Here is a 19,754-nt window from a genome sequence, read left to right as displayed (position 1 = left end):
GTTTTTCTCCATTGGTTTGGCTCATTTCTTGAAACAGAAATTACATTCTCAAAACTCTAAGATCATTTGGCAAAACACTCTTACAGTTTACCACAACACTATAGCTCACCTGCAAAAGCTCATATCTCTTCCAAAACTGTTCACTCAGGCTTCAATCTAAATCCCTTTCTCATTTAAACAGTCAGTGTCTCCAAAATGGCAAAGATCCTTCTCAATAGCTTTGGCTCATTTCTCGACACAGATCGGACATTCTCATCATTCTTGGTGCTTCTGTCAAAATAAACCTGGATGGTTGATCACAACAACTTGGTCCACCTGCAAAAGCTCATATCTCCCCTAAAACAGTTCACTCATGTGTCAAAACTACATTTCTTTCTAATCTGAATAGTCAGTGCCCCCAAAATGCATCGTCCCTTTGGCATTGTGTGAGTACTGCCATACAAAATGTTTAGATGTTTTGTCACTATGGCAGAGGACCAACAATATACAACAGAAAAGAGTAGCCTCCAAGCTTTGACATCACAGATTGCACTCACACTACCAAGGAAATGATAACCATTTTTTATTCACACGCAAAGAAAGTTTCATACATATGTAAAAAGAAAATGTACATTACAGTAGTAAATTGTATGAACACAAAATCAAAAAACAAGGACTTATTCAGTGGTCGCTGTACTCATTCTCCCGCTGCACAGTGACTGGAACACTTCTCTAAACTGTATAAATTATGTAATTCCATAGTTTACAGTAATTTGTTCAATATATTTCTTGTCATATTTAGTATCAAAACATTCCACTAGTCCTCTCCACCTGCTAGTATAGACCTACCACTGTAGGCAGATGCACACAAAATCTCTACAGTAAGTTATACATTTTTTGCCTCACGTACAGTGCCCTGTCCTATACAACATATAATTCCATCATAGATTACATGGAGTACATACCTGTTTTCCCTGCGAAAGGTTTGGATGATGGAGGAGACTGTAGAGCAAGGCACATTAGGCTGAACTCGACGACCTGCCTCTGCCATTGTGAGGCCATGGTTTAGGACATGGTCTATAATTGTGGCCCGAATTTCATTCGGGACAGCACAGTGTCTTCGCGCTCCTCGGCCTCTTCCCCCTATTCCTCCACCACACATTCTCAGTCCTCCTCTTCTTCTTCTTCTTCTTCCTCCTCTTCCTTGAGGAAGACCTTCCCCTTGTCTGTTTGCTTGGCCTTGTCTATCCATGTTCAGAGATTGGACTGGCTCTGGTCAAGCTCTATATATCTGTGTTTGGCAGCACACAATCATGGAACACACCTGTGTGTGACACCTAGTTTCACCTGACTGTCAATGACTGTCATCAATTTATCAAATATTCAAAGAAATTCATATTTGGTATTCATGGTATTATGTTCTTGACCAATTTTGACAATTGAACAGACGGTTGTGCATGCGAGTACTTATACAATGAAATCATGCTGACATGTTTTGGAGAGAATGATCATTAGACTGAGAATCAACTAATCAGTTTAGATCTACAAGATCTATTCATTTGGAAAATGTGCTAAATGTGGGCTAACTGTATAACTGTAGGCTACTTGTACTTAATCATTTGCAAAGATGCACTGAGACAATTGAGACATGTACTAAAGCATTTGCCATTTGATAAAATGAATGAGAAATGCCATTCTGTTGTGAACATTTGCCAAGAGGTTTGGAGGTTTGTCCATGTTATTTTGAGAATGTAATTTCTGTTTCAAGAAATGAGCCAAACCAATGGAGAAAAACTGTAAAACATCATTTTGTTAATTTAGAATTAGAGGATCTTTTAGTTTTAACTAGTTTAGTCAACTAATTATCATAGTTATGGGACTAAATCTAAAGTTGATTCAGTGTTTTTACCGGCGAGAGCTGCTCCACACAGTTTACAGAGCGTCTTAATTTTCTTTAACATGAAATGCCAAATGTGTCCTCTCACACTTTTTGTCATTTTGTCCCTTTTTCGTGAGAAACACGGAGCATCCGAGAAAAACTTGTTAGTTATCGTCTTGTTTTTGTCAGAAAAAAGTTTGCTGACAAAAACTAGATGGTGAAAATTATTGGTCGCTGCTTTACAACATGATGATCGCAATCACCACAGTGATTTTCTAAATACTGACTTTATGCTCAAACTGCACACCACATGCCTACCAGTGGTGTGAACTGATTGCTTGCGTGTGAATGTTAGAAATGTTAAAAAGCCACTTCTCTGCTCCGTGAAGAAGATTAGGGTGGACAGACGCTAATCAACTGCCAAGAGAGACCAAAGTGATGGACAGAGAGAGGTTTACATTCAGAGTAGGAGGTGGTAGCAAGATCGTGGACAGAGAAGCAGATGGGGAAAGAGAGAGAGAGAGGAGGAAATATAAATTGAGTCTTTGGTTCAATTTGTCTCTTATATTTTCAATGATTTTGTTTTAAATTTTTTGCTGCTTTGGGATTTGTCACGCCTAGATTGGACTACATTTAAAAAACTGCTGATATTCCATCATCTTAATCTTAATGTATGCAATTTAGATTATTATGCATTAAATACAACTTACTATATTATTCACCAGCTGGCCTGTCACTGACTTGGCTCAAACAAAGCTGCAGCTAGCCCAATCCTCCCAGCAGTAGACCGGAACCACAATCTGTCACCTCCACCTGCACTTACTGTAGTACAGTGCATCCCTGTGCAGCACACAGCCTCCCCTGGCATCTTTCATGTCTCCCCATCCTTCATTAATACCTCATACAACCTTTAGTGCACCATTTCCACAGGTTTTCCCTGAAACTGTTCAGCATCGACATCGACTTCTAATTCTTTTGATGGTTTCTGCCACAGTCCTCTGTATGTAGTAAGTAAGACCTTTAAAATAGATGCATACAATATTTTGACTGAATTTTAAGTTTATAATGAAAGTCCCAAAATGTGTGGTCTCAGTTCTATAATTAAGATCGATGATGTGACTGTGGCACTCACTGGACACCACTGAAGGTGTGTACCGCGTTTCATAAAAATCCTCAGAAAGGGCCACTTTCAATCCGATATGTAGCTTTGGAGCAGCAGTAACTCAAGTTTATGTGAAAGAACATGATGGAAAATTTAAAAAGAACAGTGGGAAGTCAGAGGCAAACTAATGCTATAGTAGCCACAACTGACAGTACAACATTTGTGGGCGTAAAATTATTGGGAAAAAATCCAGAAATGGTCAAATAGCTATTTTTCTTATATAGAAAAGCAAATGGTCAACTATTTCATGGATGCAAATGCATGGAAACATGTAATAAAACAGTGAGAAGGAGTTTATTGTGCTGATTGACCAGGGTTGCAGGAGCTGTCTCTAAACTGCATTCCAAATTATTTATTAAGCAGATGATCTGACTGTCCTACACAGTCAATGCAAATGTCACTTAGTATACTGAGTTAGAGCACAATTTACATTTTATTGAACAAACCTCCCAATGATAACTTTTTATGTTTTTGCAAATATAAAAAAACTCAAAATGCACTGTTCCAAATGTATGCACAACAAAGCTTCATTTTATTAGTTGTGAAGAACTGAAAATGGTCATTTGTTGAATTTGCAGCATTAGGAAGTCATATTTACTGAAACCAAAGGCTATTTCAATGAAAACTATTTTAACAGGCCACGTTACGTGTTAAATAGGACCCCTTCTTTGATATAACCTTCACCGGTCTTGCATCCATTGAACTTATTAAGTTTTGGAGAATTTCTGCTTGAATGTATTTGCAAGATGTCAGAGCTGAACTTCCTTCCACCTGCGTAGATCTTTTGCTTGAGGATGCTCCCAAGGTTCTCATTGGTATGGTATGGCCCCCATCGTGGCCACACCGTGAGCTTCTCTCCGTTTATGCCCACAGCAGCCACCACAGACGTATTCTTTGCAGCATGGTGCATGGTCATGTATGAACGATAATTTTGCTACGGAAGGGGTCTACCAGCTCTCATGATTCTGGCCCAAAACATGACTCCACCACCTCCTTACTGACGTCGCAGCCTTGTTGGGACATGGGGACCATCCACTACTCCTTCCATGAGGACCATCCACTCACCAGTAAACAAGGCTGTTTGAAAATTAATCTTCATGTATTCCTGGGCCCACTGCAACTGTTTCTGCTTGTAAGTATTGGTTAGAGGTGGCCGAATTGCAGGTTTATACACAAATGCAAGCCTTTTGAGGTTCCTACCCTTTGAGGCTCATGGGACTCCAGAGGCACTAGCAGCTTCAAATACCTGTTTGCTGCTTTGTAATGGCATTTTAGCAGCTGCTGTCTTAATCCAATGAATTTGTCTGGCAGAAACCTTCCTCATTATGCCTTTATCTGCACAAACTGTCTGTGCTCTGAGTCAGCCACAAATTTCTTCACAATATGATGATCACGTTTATGTTTTTGTGAAATATCTGTTTTTATAGCAAGCCATTGCACTATTTGACACTTTTATGCAGCATAGAAGTAATCTTTCGTTTCCATATTGCTTGAAACCCGTGGCAAGCTTCTTAAGTAGTTTTGCTTTCATTGGGCTCACCTGGCAAACTAATTATGACCGGTGTCTGAGATTGATAACAGTGATCCAAAGAGCCCTGAGGCACAATACCATCCATGAGTTTAATGCAGAATAGTTTGAAACTTGGTGAATGGCTTGAATGTTGGAACTGACCAGCAAATAATAAACATTTCAATCAATCAGTCTTTATTTTTTCCAGGCTCATAGTTCATAGAAACAAAGCAAATTTCCGTCCATTAAGATCTCGTTCTCAAACGTGTTTGGCCTCCAAAAAAATTTATACATTTAACATTTCACTTCCACTGAGTAATCTCTGTCTACTGACCTTTATTACAGACAGTAAGATTATTATCTGACAGTTTCAACTCTGAAAAGCTTTGATGTTTGTCCTTCTTGGTTCTACAAAATATTACAGCGCTCTTACAGGCATATCTCACATCATGCTACACATAAGTAGAACATACATGTGAAGGAGCTGCTGGAGACCACACCATCATCTGCATACATAATACGGTTCACTAAAATATTACAGCCTCTCAATTTCTTTGTCAAGCCATTAACATGACAGATAACATTTTCACCGTCAAACAAAGTGTTTTAGTGTGCAGCCCATGTGGCACTAATTGAACATTTATTTTCAGTCCATAAAAGTGTACTAAAAATATTTTTTTATTGTATTTCATTATTTTTTAACGTATTTTGAATGATACTGCATGTATGTTGACATGACCACTCACCGTTGACACTGAAAAGCAGATGCAGCGACCCTCCCCATCGTTGACCTTTTCATGCGATTATTATGATCAGGTTCCATAATCATAATTTCATTTTGTGATGAGAACACAGGTGGAAAGAAAGATGGATGGAAAGGTTGAACATAATTAAATATGGAGTAGCTGAAGTGAGTGGGTACTGCGATTACTCCTATTAGCAAGGTCATTATCTTCAATTGCTTCCAAGAACTGATTGTCAGTGAATTCTGTTTCTTGTTCTGTCTACCTGCATGTTTGTGTTTTAAAGGAAGAACTTACTCAAAGACACATCCAGATGTATTCAGCAGCTGTGAGTGGCTGTGATGGGGATGGAGTGCTGTACGGCTGACTGACCTAGCCCACTTAGCAAGAAAGAGCCCATGTTCAGTTTCCTGGTCTAAGCATAACCTTGATGCAGGAGGGAACCTAAAGAAATCACCCCTGGGTCAAAACTTCCTGTTGAGTTGCTGAAAGGGAAAAACTGAGCAGCTTTTCTCCTTTTGTGGTCATGACCTGTCAGGGAACAGAAGCCCTGCAAGGATACCACTGTCATCACCCACACCATCACCATCATCATGCTATTTAAAGACTCCCTTCAGTCTCTATTCCAGTATTGCTGCAGATACTGCTTGGTCATAGACAAGTTAGTTTAAATATCTTATCAATGGAGAACAGTTCTAGGAAACCAAATGAGCATTATTGATTAGTCTAACAGTTGAATTTTATGAAAGTGTATCATTTGATCTATTAAATGTTGAAAAATAGTTTGTCTCCCTCCTGTTTAAGGTGATGTCTACAGATGCTTTGTTCAGCCAACAGGAAAGGAGGAGCTAACAACTGCTTAGCCCGTTTTCTGTCAATTTTTTCGACAAATTGATTCATTGCTTCAGCTGTAATTTGATTTTTTCATTCAAAAACACTTTAATGATTTTCCTTTAGTGAGTAGATGATCAGGACAGGGAAGGAAGCTCACTCGTCAACAGATTTTGCCCTGTGCCTCTTTATTTAGCTAAAGAAAGCCACAATACCTGAATATGTATCAAGTAACCCTGTCAAAAAAAAAGAAAAAAAGAATGAACTTTAAATCCAAAAGACGCTGAAAATTAAAGTAGTTTTTTTCTCTCTCATGAATCTACAGTAGGATATGAGCCCTGGGAGTGTGGGACCTTAGAAATGTAGAAGGTAGTGGGGATGCAGAAACTAATACATGGAAACTAGAAGCTGTAGTGTTAGTAGCACATGGAGGGATTGATTTATTTGAGGTGGGATTTAAACACTCCAAATGGATAGATGAGTGTCAAGTGTGCGAGTTGATTAGCAGAAAGGTTGGACCCATGCCCAGACGGACATTCACAGAAAGATGGACAGGAAAACAGACCAGAGAAAAACAATAAGGATGAGATCCTGCTAAAAGAAACATAAGGGCAGTGAAGGTGACCGCTCATTGGGATTGGGCGATTTGCTCCGTACCGCAATCGTCCTATAGGCCCCCTGTGGCATTGCTGATGATTGATAGCATTGCCGCCATAAAGCAGAGGAGCCTACCATTATGGTAGCACCATCCAGTCAGTGTAATGTATGATGTGTGGCTCAACAAAACACAGCTTGGTGAAAGCGAAATATCCACACTAGGTTGTTCACACTACAAATAAAATGTGACAGCAAACTCACTCTAGTATGAACGGTTCACGGCCCTCAAAGAGGCCCGCATGCACAAAAGAAGACGTCACACATAAGACGTCACACTGTTTACGCACTCTGTTTACGCGCTCTGTTTACGGAAGTAAAAATGACAGAGCAACTACTAGGTGTTGTTGCAGCAGTCTATCAATTTCTCCCCATATGCTAATAATAATGTATACTTTATTCATCCCCATGGGGAAATCACTCTCTCTGCATTTGCCCACTCACTCAGTGAAGCAGCAGGCAGCCACTAAGTAGCGGGGAGCAGTGCGTAGTGCGTAGGGACAGTATCTTGCTCAGGGATACCTCAGGGGCTGTATCCCAATTCAGGGTCTGCAGCCTTAAAGGCTGCATTTTAAGGCCGATTACATTACAGCGACGCGACGAAGGCTGTCTCAATTCGAAGGCTGCTCGAAATGCGGCCCTCAAATGCGTACTTCATTTCCCTGAATTTTAAGGACGTGGCAGTGTAGACTTTGTGACCCAACATATTCCAGAATGCATAGCGCTGCGGTGGGTGTGGATAATTTTGCCGAAAAAAAACGGGGGATGAGGGGCGCCCGAAGATTAAACTTTAAGTAAGTACTGAATATTATGTCACTTATTTATGTGCAAATGTTTAATAACGAAGAACATTAAAACATTACTGTTGGCCACATGTCGGCAAAGTTATGTGACAATAGTGACGTTTGTACTAACTTGGTTTTAAAGCCTTTACTTTAAAATATACGCCGTTCAATAGCTGACCTTAATCTTACAGAGAATGATCAAAGCTCATGTAGAAACAAACAAACAAATGAACAAAATATGTTCTCCTTCATTTCTGTCAAACAATGCTGTATGAAACGTTTCCAGCTGTTAGTATCATGGTTGCTAGGCAATGTGGGCAGCGCGACGGAGGCTAGACCGTCCCATTTCACAAGCCTCGCACTTCCGGCCTTAGCGGTCTTTGAGTACGCGGCCCTTGTGGACCGTTAAGGCTGCAGACCCTGAATTGGGATATAGCCAGGGTAGCCATTCAGTGGATTCGAACCCCTGACCTTCTGATCATGGGGTGACCACTCACCTATCCCTGCCCTCTAATCAAGTCCAAAACCTCAGTTTCTGTCCAGATATATATAAATCTTATAAAGTTTGTATCCGTCTTATCTGAAAAGCATACAGCAGTGAAAGCAGATATAAGATCCCTTGAAAAATTATATAAATGAAACTTGTATGTTTTGGATACTTTCTAAAACAATATATGAAAGTAATGAGAAAGTGGCCACTTTCATGAGTAAATCATATAAGCCCGTATGATTTACTATATGAAGTAAGCCAAATCTTATGCAAGTCTTTTATAAGTTTTTTCTATTTCTTTTCTTTTGGGTTGACTGGCTCCGTCTCCAGTTTCCGCCACCATGCTTTCTCGTTTGTCTTCTCTGGCACTGTTAATTGGCGTCTGTCTTGTGTCAGTGACGTAAAAGACGGATGTAATGCGACATGATCAATCAAACAGCAGTCGCTTTCTAAAACACCAGATATGTATCGGATTCAGTACCACATACGAAAGTGACCCAGGTCGGATTTGAAAATATCAGATTTGTGCTGTTCACACTGTCATACCATGATCGGATATGAATCGCATAGGGTCAGAAAAGTCGGATTTGATGCGCTTTCGCCTGCAGTGTGAATGTAGCCTTAATCAACATGGTAAGTGAGCGTAAGCACTTATATTTTTTTAATATACTCCCAATTCAGACTTCTGAGGACAATCTTTGTAGACCCTACGACAAAACTCATGTAAGTGGCCGACGTCGTTGCCTGTATTTATGCTTGTGCTGGCATTAGTGTAATTACTACTGTGTAGATTTCCCCCTGAAGCATAAATCATAAAGGCATACAAATATACTAACTCGTCCACTGTGTTTTATTATTTCTTATTTAAAATATCACACCTGTGTCACTGTTCCTCCTTACACAAAGGTACATTTTTCACCAACATACTTTCCCAGTGGGGATAAATGTCAAGGAGATGCACAAAGGTGGTCACATCAGTCAGTTCAGCGGTCATTAATGTCTTCCTGTTTTTTCTCTCATTTGATGATAGTAATGATGCATCACTGTAGTTGCTCCACACATACATGGTTATATGTTGGCTTTATGTGGAAGGTGCAAAATGAAACTATATATCCCTTATTATGAATCTCAATATGAAGATAACTTAATGCATCACTGGGGAAGTGGGATCAAATTTGCTTCAATTGACCAGCTACAGCCATTAACTTTGACCATCATCAATCCCTGACATCACTGTCCATCAGCAAAACCCTGCTGCTCATGTGGAATAATAATAAAAGTGAAAACAGGGATTTATTGATTTGATTGTATGAGCATATAGCTGCTCAGTTTTAAGATGAAATGGAGCGGTTTATTTAGTTTTACTGAAAAATGTACAGATATTTAATTTTCAGAAGGTGCCGTTATTTGGATTTTAACAGGTTCTGTTTCAGTGTTTATTAACTGAGGATTAGCAGCCAGTCCTGCCCAATTTTGCCTGACATAGAAAGCATGACTGCTGTTTTTTTTTTTTTGCATGTTCTGCAATAATCTGTGATTCAGACTTCAAAGCAGAGGTACAAAAAGTCCACGCATGAACTGTGGGTAGAATTCAATGCCACTTCCAAGCTCATTTGTATTCTGATAAGGCTTGTATTTACTGACTGAACGTTCACTGTGAACCCACAGGCACCCCCCTCACAAGTTCACGGTTGAATTCTTCGCACTCCTGATGTTCTAAAAATACCTTTTTACGTCACAACTGCTCAGATTCATCATCACATCTTCTCCTCTCACGTGAGATATTTCTGTCACTAAATTAAAAATACCCCTGCTGTGACAGGCTTTTGACAGAGGGCATGTACTCCAGCTGATTCTTATTTAATTTGGTTTTTACTTTGGGCCTTTGTCAGATGTCTGCCCTCTGCAGATGAGAGCAGCCTGCACTTTCATCTCCACTTTAGTTGTTCTTCCGTCTGTTATTTTAAGAAAGTGTGCAATGGATTAGTTCACCCCCCTGAAAAGCCTTTGGATTAAGAGGTGTGGAGGATGATGGAGAAGAGGATGAAGGGTGGAGAGTCAGAAGGGGAATGAGAAAGAGGAAGTGGTTTAAAGAAAAAGGGAAAACATTAACAGCGCAAAGACATCTTTCCTGTTGGTGTTGGGTAGTCAACATCTGTGGAGCTTCAGGTGCAACAGTTTGTGTTGTGTGCTGTTACGTGTTGTTTGTCATATTTCTGCTGGCTCCTCTGGAAAACGCTAAAACTGACTCGCTGTTGCTATGCGACTGTTTAAAACTGTTTCAAGCCAGTTTTGAACACCAGCAATCCTTGCTGGAAAAATGCAATGCTGAAATCTTCAAAACCATCAGTACCCTGCATGCTGAGGCTGAATGTTAAATGTGTGAATACCAAATAGTGCTGTCAAGATACTTTGACTTTCTATTACAAACAAAGAAGAAAGAAAATTGGTGCAGGGTCATTCCATATACAGTCAATCCAATCTAGAAATAGTTCCCACATCTTCAAAGTCAGCTGGGGTTTTGGTACAATAACTTTTGGACATTTAATGAAGCCATGTGAAATTTACTTTCATATAACGAATGAAAAAATGGTTTCAAATGCAAATATAAAATGCAGAACTTGTGAACACGAATTTCCCTTCCATAAGCTACATTAAATGCAGCATGACAGAGAAAACCACACAACCTCTCCAAACATTCATCACCAAACCTTTCACAATTCAATGATATTTCCATTTAATTTTACAGGGGCAATGTAATATTTCCAGTACAGAGAATCAGGTTTGTAGTATCATTTTTAGGCCTAGACTATGTTAAAACGAAATACACACACAATACTGGATTGCTCCAATAATTTACACTAGGGCTGCAGCTATTGATTATTTTAGTAACTGAGTAAGCTTTTGATTATTCCATCAATTGTTTAAATATTCAGATAGGAAATACTTTTCTCTTATTAATGAATGAAGAATGAACTGCTTCTAAGTTTCAATTTTTGTTTTAAAGTTTAACTTCAAATCTGTCAAAATAAACCTAAACCCTTTGATTGTATGTATATTGAAATTAATTTTTTTTTAAAGAAAACACTTTCTCAAATGCAAAAATATATCAATAATCTCAAGTACAGTAAAAGGTCAAATCAGATTAGATAAGATATACATATAATCTAAATAAGGCATAAAAAATGTATCTTTACTCTGTCTTTATAGGAGGCTTTGTGATTTAATAGGAGACAAGGTTTTGGCGTAGACATTGATGTTAATATTAATAATAATTCAGTGTCCAACTTCACAACCCTCAGGTTAGTGGCTTATATTTTGATGTTCCATGTACATTCTTGTTGGCTTTGGAAATTAATGTGGTCTAGCACATCCCGTGCCTTTAGACTCACCCCTGTTTGCTGCAGGTATTGCTTCCATGTAAAATACACCTGACCCATCCTTCAAATTTGGGGAAATGAAGGATGCATTTGTTGGCTGCATTTGGAGCAGCCTTCGAAGTGGGACAGCCTTCGTTGCCTGGCTGTGACGTAATCGGCCTTCAAATGCAGCCTCAGAATTGGGACACAGCTAGTGTTCATCAGTTAACTGGAAAAAGGTATTGCTACAGTTAGCTACAAATCTCTCCATTACTGGTATGCTATAAAATGACAACAGGTTGATTTCAGTGACAATGCTAAGCTGGCTGGTTCTGATATATTAATCCCAATAACTATTTAAAATATGGTTTTACAGTCACTGGTTAACGCTACAACTGCTAGTTTCGACATTCCTCGATCCTGCTAGCTATGCTAACAAGACGACTGCCCCAACTCTGACTTCAGGTTCGATAACCTGACAGCAAACACAACTGGACAAGATAGGACAACTAAGTTAACTACTTTTAAATATTACAATAAACTCTATGAAATATGATTCCAGTAGAAGTTACGTAATTTAAGTGTCTTTGCGATAGACCAAACAATAAAAGAAGGTCAGGCACAGGTTAAAGTCCAAAAAAAGGTTTTTTATTTCACCCAAAAACAAACTTGGTTAAATTATACAAAAAAATCTCAACCTTGGGCCCATAAAAAAGGTCAAAGCAACCAAACTCTAGTTAAAAGCTAGCACAAAACAATACTACTACTGCTAACTCTAACAAACTGATGTATCTAAATAGGACAAAGGGGAAGTTTAAATAGTAGCTGATTAGTCCACAAAGTCGTAAAAATGGGTAGAACACACAAAAACCGGACTGAAACTAACATAACAAATTACATCCCCCCCCCCCCCCCCCCCCCCCCCCATGATCCAGAGTTGTGGTATGACCCAATTAGCAGGTCTCCATATAGGCTTGCTCCGCCCTTTTTCCCACTTCTTAGATCATCAACCAAAGGACCCGGAGCAGCTGCCACTGAGGTAACTGAAAAAGTTACACATAACAAGTGTAGTGTTATGTGTAGGTAGCACTGAGATGTTTGATAGATATTACCCAATATGTGTGGCTGTAACTGCAGCCATCACAGTCTCTCCCAATTAAGGCCAAACTAACAGCACTGATCTATTTAGTGTTAAATTTAATAATAATTCTCTGTCCCACTCACCACTATCTTTTTTGTTCTTCTTTTTTTCTGTCCCAGAAGGATGATTCCTCTTCATTTCTGTGGCATGGCTTTTATTCTTGTTTGTTTATCCATGAGTCATGCATCCCAATTTCAAAAGGAGTAAGTCGAGTCATCCGGGGCCCTCTTATGGAGCTCATACTTTAAGCTCCTGTAGCTTAAAGTTTCACAGCCCTTGGGGAACCCAACACCGACATGGGGCCCCTAGCTGTTACATGCTTTCCATGGTGATATGACCCTTGGAAGTTTACTCCAAATGCACTTTTTAAAAAAGTTTCCGTCAGTGAATCTTCAGAAAACAAAACATCTGGGGTACTAGACTTTGTTACTCACAGACATTAACTTGGTGGTATCTATTCCATAATGATCATGCCATTGTGGCACTTGCGGTAGTAGTATGTGAATATTTCCTGTCTTTTAGAACTTTATTACGGTTTCAAAAAAATTGCAAAATATCATCTTTGCTGAGGGTTTATGGGAGGGGAAGCATACTGACCGAAGATAACAAAAGCATTTGTGAAGATTTGATGTTTTCAGTTTGCTGCAACTGTCTTAAAGCCAGTTGTTGAACTGTTAGATGCTGCTGCCTCTGCCAAAACAAGGTTTATACTTCTAAACAGGGTTCCACAAATCTCAGAATTACACCCTTGACTATAGAAAGATTTACTGGCCTTTGATCACCTACTACTGTTGTGTTAGTTTCAGAGAGATGGAGAAAATCTCAGGCAAAAGGCCTTGGTAAGCTCAGATGAGCTAGTGTGTATCATGTGCTGTCCAACCACTTCTAGAGATAAGTGTTCATACTTTCTCACAGTGGTTACTCTTTAAGATGGAGCAAAAAGTCCGGGATCACAGGGAGCGGTGTGATTGAATTGTACAAATGGTGCACATGTTTAGGCAAGCTCTTCACGAAGCTATTTATGTTGCAGTCAGTAGTTCTAACAAAATATGATCAAAGCTGGTGTGCGCAGAATGAGAAAAGAGAGCTCTGAAGAAAAGTTCCGACCCTTCACATCACAGCACACAAGGCCCACTGGTGCATTGAAGGGATGGAGAAAGTTTTCGGATATTAAAGGAAGTCCTGAGAAGGAAGAAGTCTTCACGGGGAGAGTATGTGCGCGTGTTTGCTTGCATATGTGTTAGCGAGTCTGGATTCAACAGTATGATGATTTTAGTGGCTGCAGTGTGTGGTGTCGTTGAATTGCAGTGCTGACTGGTGTTTTTATTACTGTGGAGGCTTCTTTTCACATTCGTAGTCAAAGTCGCTGCATTGAACTAATTCTGGGTGAGATCGGCAAGTTGTGGTGGCTGTAGCTAGGGAAGTAGTAAAGGTCATCTGCTAATCAGGAGGTTGGAGGTTTGATCCCTGCCTGCTCCAGTCTCCAGTCTGGATGCATAAGTATCCTTGGGCAAGATAGTGATACCCAAGTAGCCCTCCAGTGCATTGATCAGAGTATGAATGGGTGAATGATGCATGTTGTATAAAGCACTTTAAGTGCTTAGAGTATGAAAAAAGCTAATCTAAGAACCAGTTCATTTACTAAAACAGAACTATTGAATCTAACGTGTTGTTTGCCAAACTTATAGTTTTTAAATGATCTAACTCTTATTAAATTATTTTAGTGAGGCTTAAAACCTGCCATTGAAGATAGCAGACAGAAAGGTTCTAATCTACATGACAGTAAACACAGCATTTCATAAAAATCGCATGCTTTGCTGTGACGCCAGAATGCTTCTTTCTCCTTAAATCTGATATTAAATCTATATTTAGAAAGTGCAGGTGATGGCGGGGAGTAGTGTAGTGATATTCTATGTGGGTCACCTTTTAAGGTCACTCATGCACACCGCCCAACAGCAAAGTCTTAGATGACGTGGGAGTTTCTGTTCTGCTGAAAACCAAGATACTCTTCGACACTATCCTCCATACTTGATAACACAGAGCTGCATTGGAAATGCATGAAAATATGCTGCATGCTTTGTTTTACTACACAAAGAATAATGAAACTCTAAAGCCCGACTGATGATGGGATTTTTTTTTTTAAATTTACATTATTTGCAGTTATTCTGTGTTGACCAGTGAGCTGCATGGGTTTCCCTTATGTGTTTTGCTTTGCCTGTCTCTTTGCAGAATTGTTTGTTTATTTGAAAAGATTCAGGTAGGAAAAACTGCTTTTCCACAGAAGAGAAGCATGAAATTAGCTGGTACCGTACATAACCAGGGAGGGCATTAACAGTTGGTGAGAAGTGCTGGCTAATGCAGGACTGTTGCTATTTATATCAGAATGTGGAAGAAGCTTTGGATGGAAGCTGGTTGAGCAAGACAAATTTATAGGCACTATCTATATGTCTTCAATTTTGAATGCAGAAAAGTATGGATGGAAAAAGATCCATTTGAAACACTGAATACTTTATCATGTGGGTTTTCCCCCCTTTTTATATATGCTGCATGGCCAAGACTGCTACTACAGAAATTAGGCTTTGATATTGTTAGAGCTGAATGAAAGCAAATGGTAGAGATGCAGACGAATTGCGGGATGCTGATAACAGCATAAGAAGATGTATTTTCTTTGAGCACAAAAAGCATTCCCTTTGGTAAAAATGCTCCTTTGAGCAGAGTGAAGGAGCCCAACTCTTTAGTCACCATACAAATCTACAACAGAATCGTCTTTTCTTCCCCTTTCTTGCTCTAACACGCAGACAAACACATGGTATAGTGTCAAATTAAAGGACCAACCCTTGACCTCTACAGTGATGAGATCTACTCTAAGGGAGCATTTTGCTGGGTTTGCATATGCCCCTTCAGAGATCAGGATCACTTGCAAATCAATGCAAAATAGTTGTGAGTGATCACCTTTACCCTATGATGAAACATTTCTATTTCGATGTTTTCTTCCGGGATGATGGTGCTCCCCACCTAAAGGGCATGAAGGGTAACAGAGTGGTTTGCTGACTAGTAAAAGTCATCATGTTTCAACACACATGAGTGCTGTGAGGAAACCTTCTCTGCCACCAGTGATTTAAAAAAAACTGGATGAGGGAATCCTTTGGAAGTGTGGTGTTCCTTCCTTCCAGTTCGAAAGACTTGCAGAATTGGTGTCAAGGTAGATTTAAACATTTATGACGGCACCCAGTGGCCCAGAACCTTACTGAAACTCTTAATGCTGGATCCTAGAACTTGTCACTCCTTTGCATCTCATCAGGACACCTGCTGTCTCAGATCTTTCATATCCACCACTTTCTTCACTTTTTCTCTCCTTTCCAGCAACATTATTCTCACTGCAATAACAGAACTGAAGGTCATGGTTCTTTCACTCCCTAGTCTGGCTTTTGGTGATGTCCTTGGATCAAAGGGTGGAACATTAGTTGATGTCAGATACAGATATACATGTATTCAATACTCTGGTTCTCTCAGTTGGCAACTACCATCTGATGTGTGTTTGTGGTATAGATTCTGCCCCGTGTGTCATAACAGGCTTAAAGCTACAACCTTTTTGAAATGTGTAAAGGATCAAATGCCTGTTTAAAGTGCTCCTAATGACAAGCCCACTAAGAATTATAGCCAGCTCTGCAGTTTCTTTCGGCTCTGCAGATTCATTTAACATTTTCCACTGTTTTGAATTTGCTGCCAGCAGCTTTAGACTACTATTTTTGGTTCACTCTCCTGGTGCTCATCAGCATAATTCCCAGATGCACTGGCAGCTGTCTTCCAACAAACAAGCTCTGGCAAACGACACACTACCTGCACAGTAACAAACAGCCACACAGTGAAGCATCCGGTTAAAAGGAGACAACTTCTCTCTGGGGTTAATTGAGATAAAGCTAAAAGTGCGGAATTTTCCATTTAACATGAACCAGAGCTCCTAGGGGAATGCTTGTTGCCCCTTGCCTGCTGAATGTGTAAACTGTCTGGGCTCCTGGCTCGCCATTTTGACATTTCAGGATAATAAGTCAAAAATTGTGCCTGCTGTTGGCTGGGATGCTCGCAAGTGTCAAAAATAATTACCGCCAGTAATCAAAAGCAGACAAAACAACTACACGCTTTAAGTTTAACAAGCTCGATGTGCTCGTGCATGGACGCGCGCGCGCTCTATCTGTGTCAAATGCCCTTGCCTGAGTCGTGCAGCTCGTTACGTTTGATCCACGCGGGGCTCCTGCGCTTCCACACGGCACAGACGGGCAGAGCGGACAGGCAAGCGCTGCTGCTGCTCATTCTGCTGCTGATTCCACGGGGGGAGGGGGGACTCGGCTCGTCACAGTCCCCATCCAGTCACGCTGAAACGGTGTGGGATTCCTTCACTCCTCGATCAGGGATGCGCATCTGGACCGGAGAGTGTCCAGGGGACAATTACGCGTCAAAGCGCTCCACTGTACCTCTTCTTGTCGTCCTGCCCCCGCAGAGGAAATAAACACGTCGGCTGAGGACAGTTTGGCTATTTTGTTTTTTTTAACACAATGGCAGGCGCAAAGTGCCTTCTGAAGACGCCGAGGTAAGACATCTTAATTATAGTAGCTTTAAAGAAAAATAACACGTCGACGAGCGCATATTCCAAAACGAAATCCTGTCTGTGCAGCAACTGATTTGAGAGAATGTTGTTCAGACTTTGGTGTTTTTCTTTCACTCGAGTGGAACTTTAATGTTTTTTGGGGGGGTTCGCACAGAATTTTAATGTGATATTTTCGGATATGGTGTTTTAGGTAGTTTAAGTCTACCTACAACATGTGCCAGTGCGGCGTGTAATTTGTTGTATAGGCTCCAGATGTACAACGTGGGGATTTCAGAGCTGTGCAGAGTGCTTGTTTACTGTGAGGGGAAAAACGCACTAAATCCATGCAGTGTGACACCAGAGCTGCTTTCAGAGAAGGCTATTGGCTATTGCCAGTGCTCTGCCGTTAATAAGGTGTTTTACCCAGCCTGGCTTAGTTGATAGAAATGTCTGACAGTGGCAGCAGTCACGTTTCCAAATTTATTTATTTTTATTTTTTTGCCCCTTGTTAGTAAGTTTTAATCTTCTCCTTCATGTAGTCGAAGCTGAAATTGAAGGCTCGTGCAGTCTATAGACCTTAATTTGCCACGCTGGTTATTTTTAGTTGTGGAATCTCAACGATAACGTCAAAAGTTATCAGCTTGTGGACCAGTAAACTGGCCCGCTCGTCCCTGAGCATGAAATCCTCAATCGTACAAGCTTTCATAGTGAATTACAGCAGCAGACCCGGGGAGGGTGACGTGTCTTAAAACCAGACATTGCAGGGGGTTAATTGTGTCCTCACTTCAGGCTGATGCCTGTTGGTTACCTCGGGCCCGGCAGCACTTGAGCGCACCAAACTGTCAGTCATCACCGTGTCGTGATGGAGAGGTCGTTAGGTGCAAAGATTAGAAAGCAGGTCGCGCGTGACAAATAATTTCCCCCCGTCTTCTTCAGTTTTCTGTGAGAAACGCTCATCGTGTGCATGAAAACCACCAACAAACCGCTTTATGGCGTTTTTCCATTTTCGTTTCTTTCCCTTTAAAAGCGTTTTCCCGCGTCCATTTTTCACCCTGCATCCATCTAGTTTTGTGCAAGCATCCAACAAATTCACCGCAGAATCATTGCCTGTGTGTGTGTGTGTGTGTGTGTGTGGAATGGGTGTTTTGATGTGCGCCTTGCAGACACAGCAGCCTATTTAAAGCACATCATATCCACTTATCTCCAGTACATTTTATCTTTTATTTTTTCCTAGTGGTTTAGGACATTGACAGCAAACTCATTTTACTGGTGACAGTTTATTTACATCAGACATGTTCATTAACTGCAAATGGATACAGTTGTGATTCCCCCGGGAAGGGGGGGGGGGGACTTTGGAAACAGAATGCTTTTAATTTGCTTTGAAATATGTGGATTATAGAAAAAAAACAGCTGTTCCTATTTAAATATGCATCCCCAGCCTCTTCATTTTCTAAATTGATCCTCATAAATGCCATTCCGGATAAGCTTCGATTTGGCTTATCTCAGTGAAAGCATGCATAGAGGATAATGACGCCTTTCTGAGATTTTGGAGTTTGCTGTGTTGTTTTGTCATGTTGTGCACTTTGACAGGCACGCCCATCACTACAGTTTGTCGAATAGTTTTGTCCTGCGCTCCAAATAAAGGTCACATGTTGTGATCCTTTCCTGCTGCTGCTTTCCAAGTCAAATTTTTGGATCTGGCACAGAAGCTCTGATGTTTGGACGGTGCACTGCCATTGCTCCATGCTTGTTTGATATCAGTTTATTTCAGATAATGGAAACCACTTTAGAGTCTCATGAATACCATGAAAGCCTCCTGCTAAAAGCAACTAAGGTTTGGCTTTACATTTATGCAGAATGTATTTGTACATCTCATTCTGGGGCAGAAGACCACTTTTTTTTTCTTCTTCTTTTTTTTTTATTTTTTATTTTTTATTTTTTTTTTTTAAACGATGCGATAAGAGGGTCTTGACATCCACAGACAATAAATGAATAATAAATCAACTTCAGTTATTCATGAGAAATGTCACTTTGGTTGGATATAAACTGTTACATTTTCTTGACTGTAGGATCAGGGCTCAGGCATGGGTAATGGCTTTGATCCTGTCTCGTTGGGTTATGAAGGGTCGAGCTGAAGTGAATGAAGTATTCGGTGCAGAATATTGAAATGCATCTCCCATCTGACAATAACTGTTTGCTTCAATAGATGAGTGTCCCAGCTTTACAGTTTGAGCAAATGTGACAGTCAATGGGCCGCTCCAGTAAGCCCAGATAACCGCTCTTTACCGATTCCAGATTTTTTTTAAAAAGGGAAGTCTTTGACGAGAACTCGCTCTGACAAAGTCAGCTCTGTGCCCTTTTGCCTTACAGTAACTTCCAGTCGTCTGCCATGTTTGAAGGCTCAGAGTCTATTGAGGTGGAGGGAGGCAGCACAGAGAGCGCAGTGCCATCGTCCATCAGCGCCTGTAAGAAGGTAAGACTGGGTGTTCAAAACCTGTCTTGATCATAGCATCTTGGGTATAACAGGATGGGGGGGGGGGTTTCCTGTTTCTCAGCTCATGTTTCTGTGCACCTGTCTGTCATATTTGCCTTTCCATCAGTCTATATGTTTCTAGCAGTGCCAGAAATTTTCATTT

General features: G+C 40.4%; 1 protein-coding gene across 8 annotated transcripts in view; it reads left to right on the top strand.

The window, feature by feature from the left end:
- sphkap (SPHK1 interactor, AKAP domain containing) overlaps positions 1–19,754 on the top strand; it is a 120,376-nt gene that overhangs the window by 73,343 nt on the left and 27,279 nt on the right. For 4 of the 8 annotated variants that reach the window (XM_085184416.1, XM_085184414.1, XM_085184415.1 and 1 more), the window contains one exon: positions 19,489–19,591. In XM_085184416.1, the coding sequence (XP_085040542.1) occupies positions 19,489–19,591 (103 nt within the window). Of the gene's footprint in view, positions 1–12,318; positions 12,432–16,744; positions 17,122–19,488; positions 19,592–19,754 lie in introns of those variants that run through there. The other 4 variants (XM_085184419.1, XM_085184418.1, XM_085184411.1 and 1 more) reach the window with 2 other exon arrangements.

The sequence above is a fragment of the Neolamprologus multifasciatus genome, chromosome 14, assembly GCF_963576455.1.
Source record: "Neolamprologus multifasciatus chromosome 14, fNeoMul1.2, whole genome shotgun sequence".
NCBI lineage: Eukaryota > Metazoa > Chordata > Actinopteri > Cichliformes > Cichlidae > Neolamprologus > Neolamprologus multifasciatus.
This window is presented reverse-complemented; position numbering and strand designations above follow the sequence as displayed.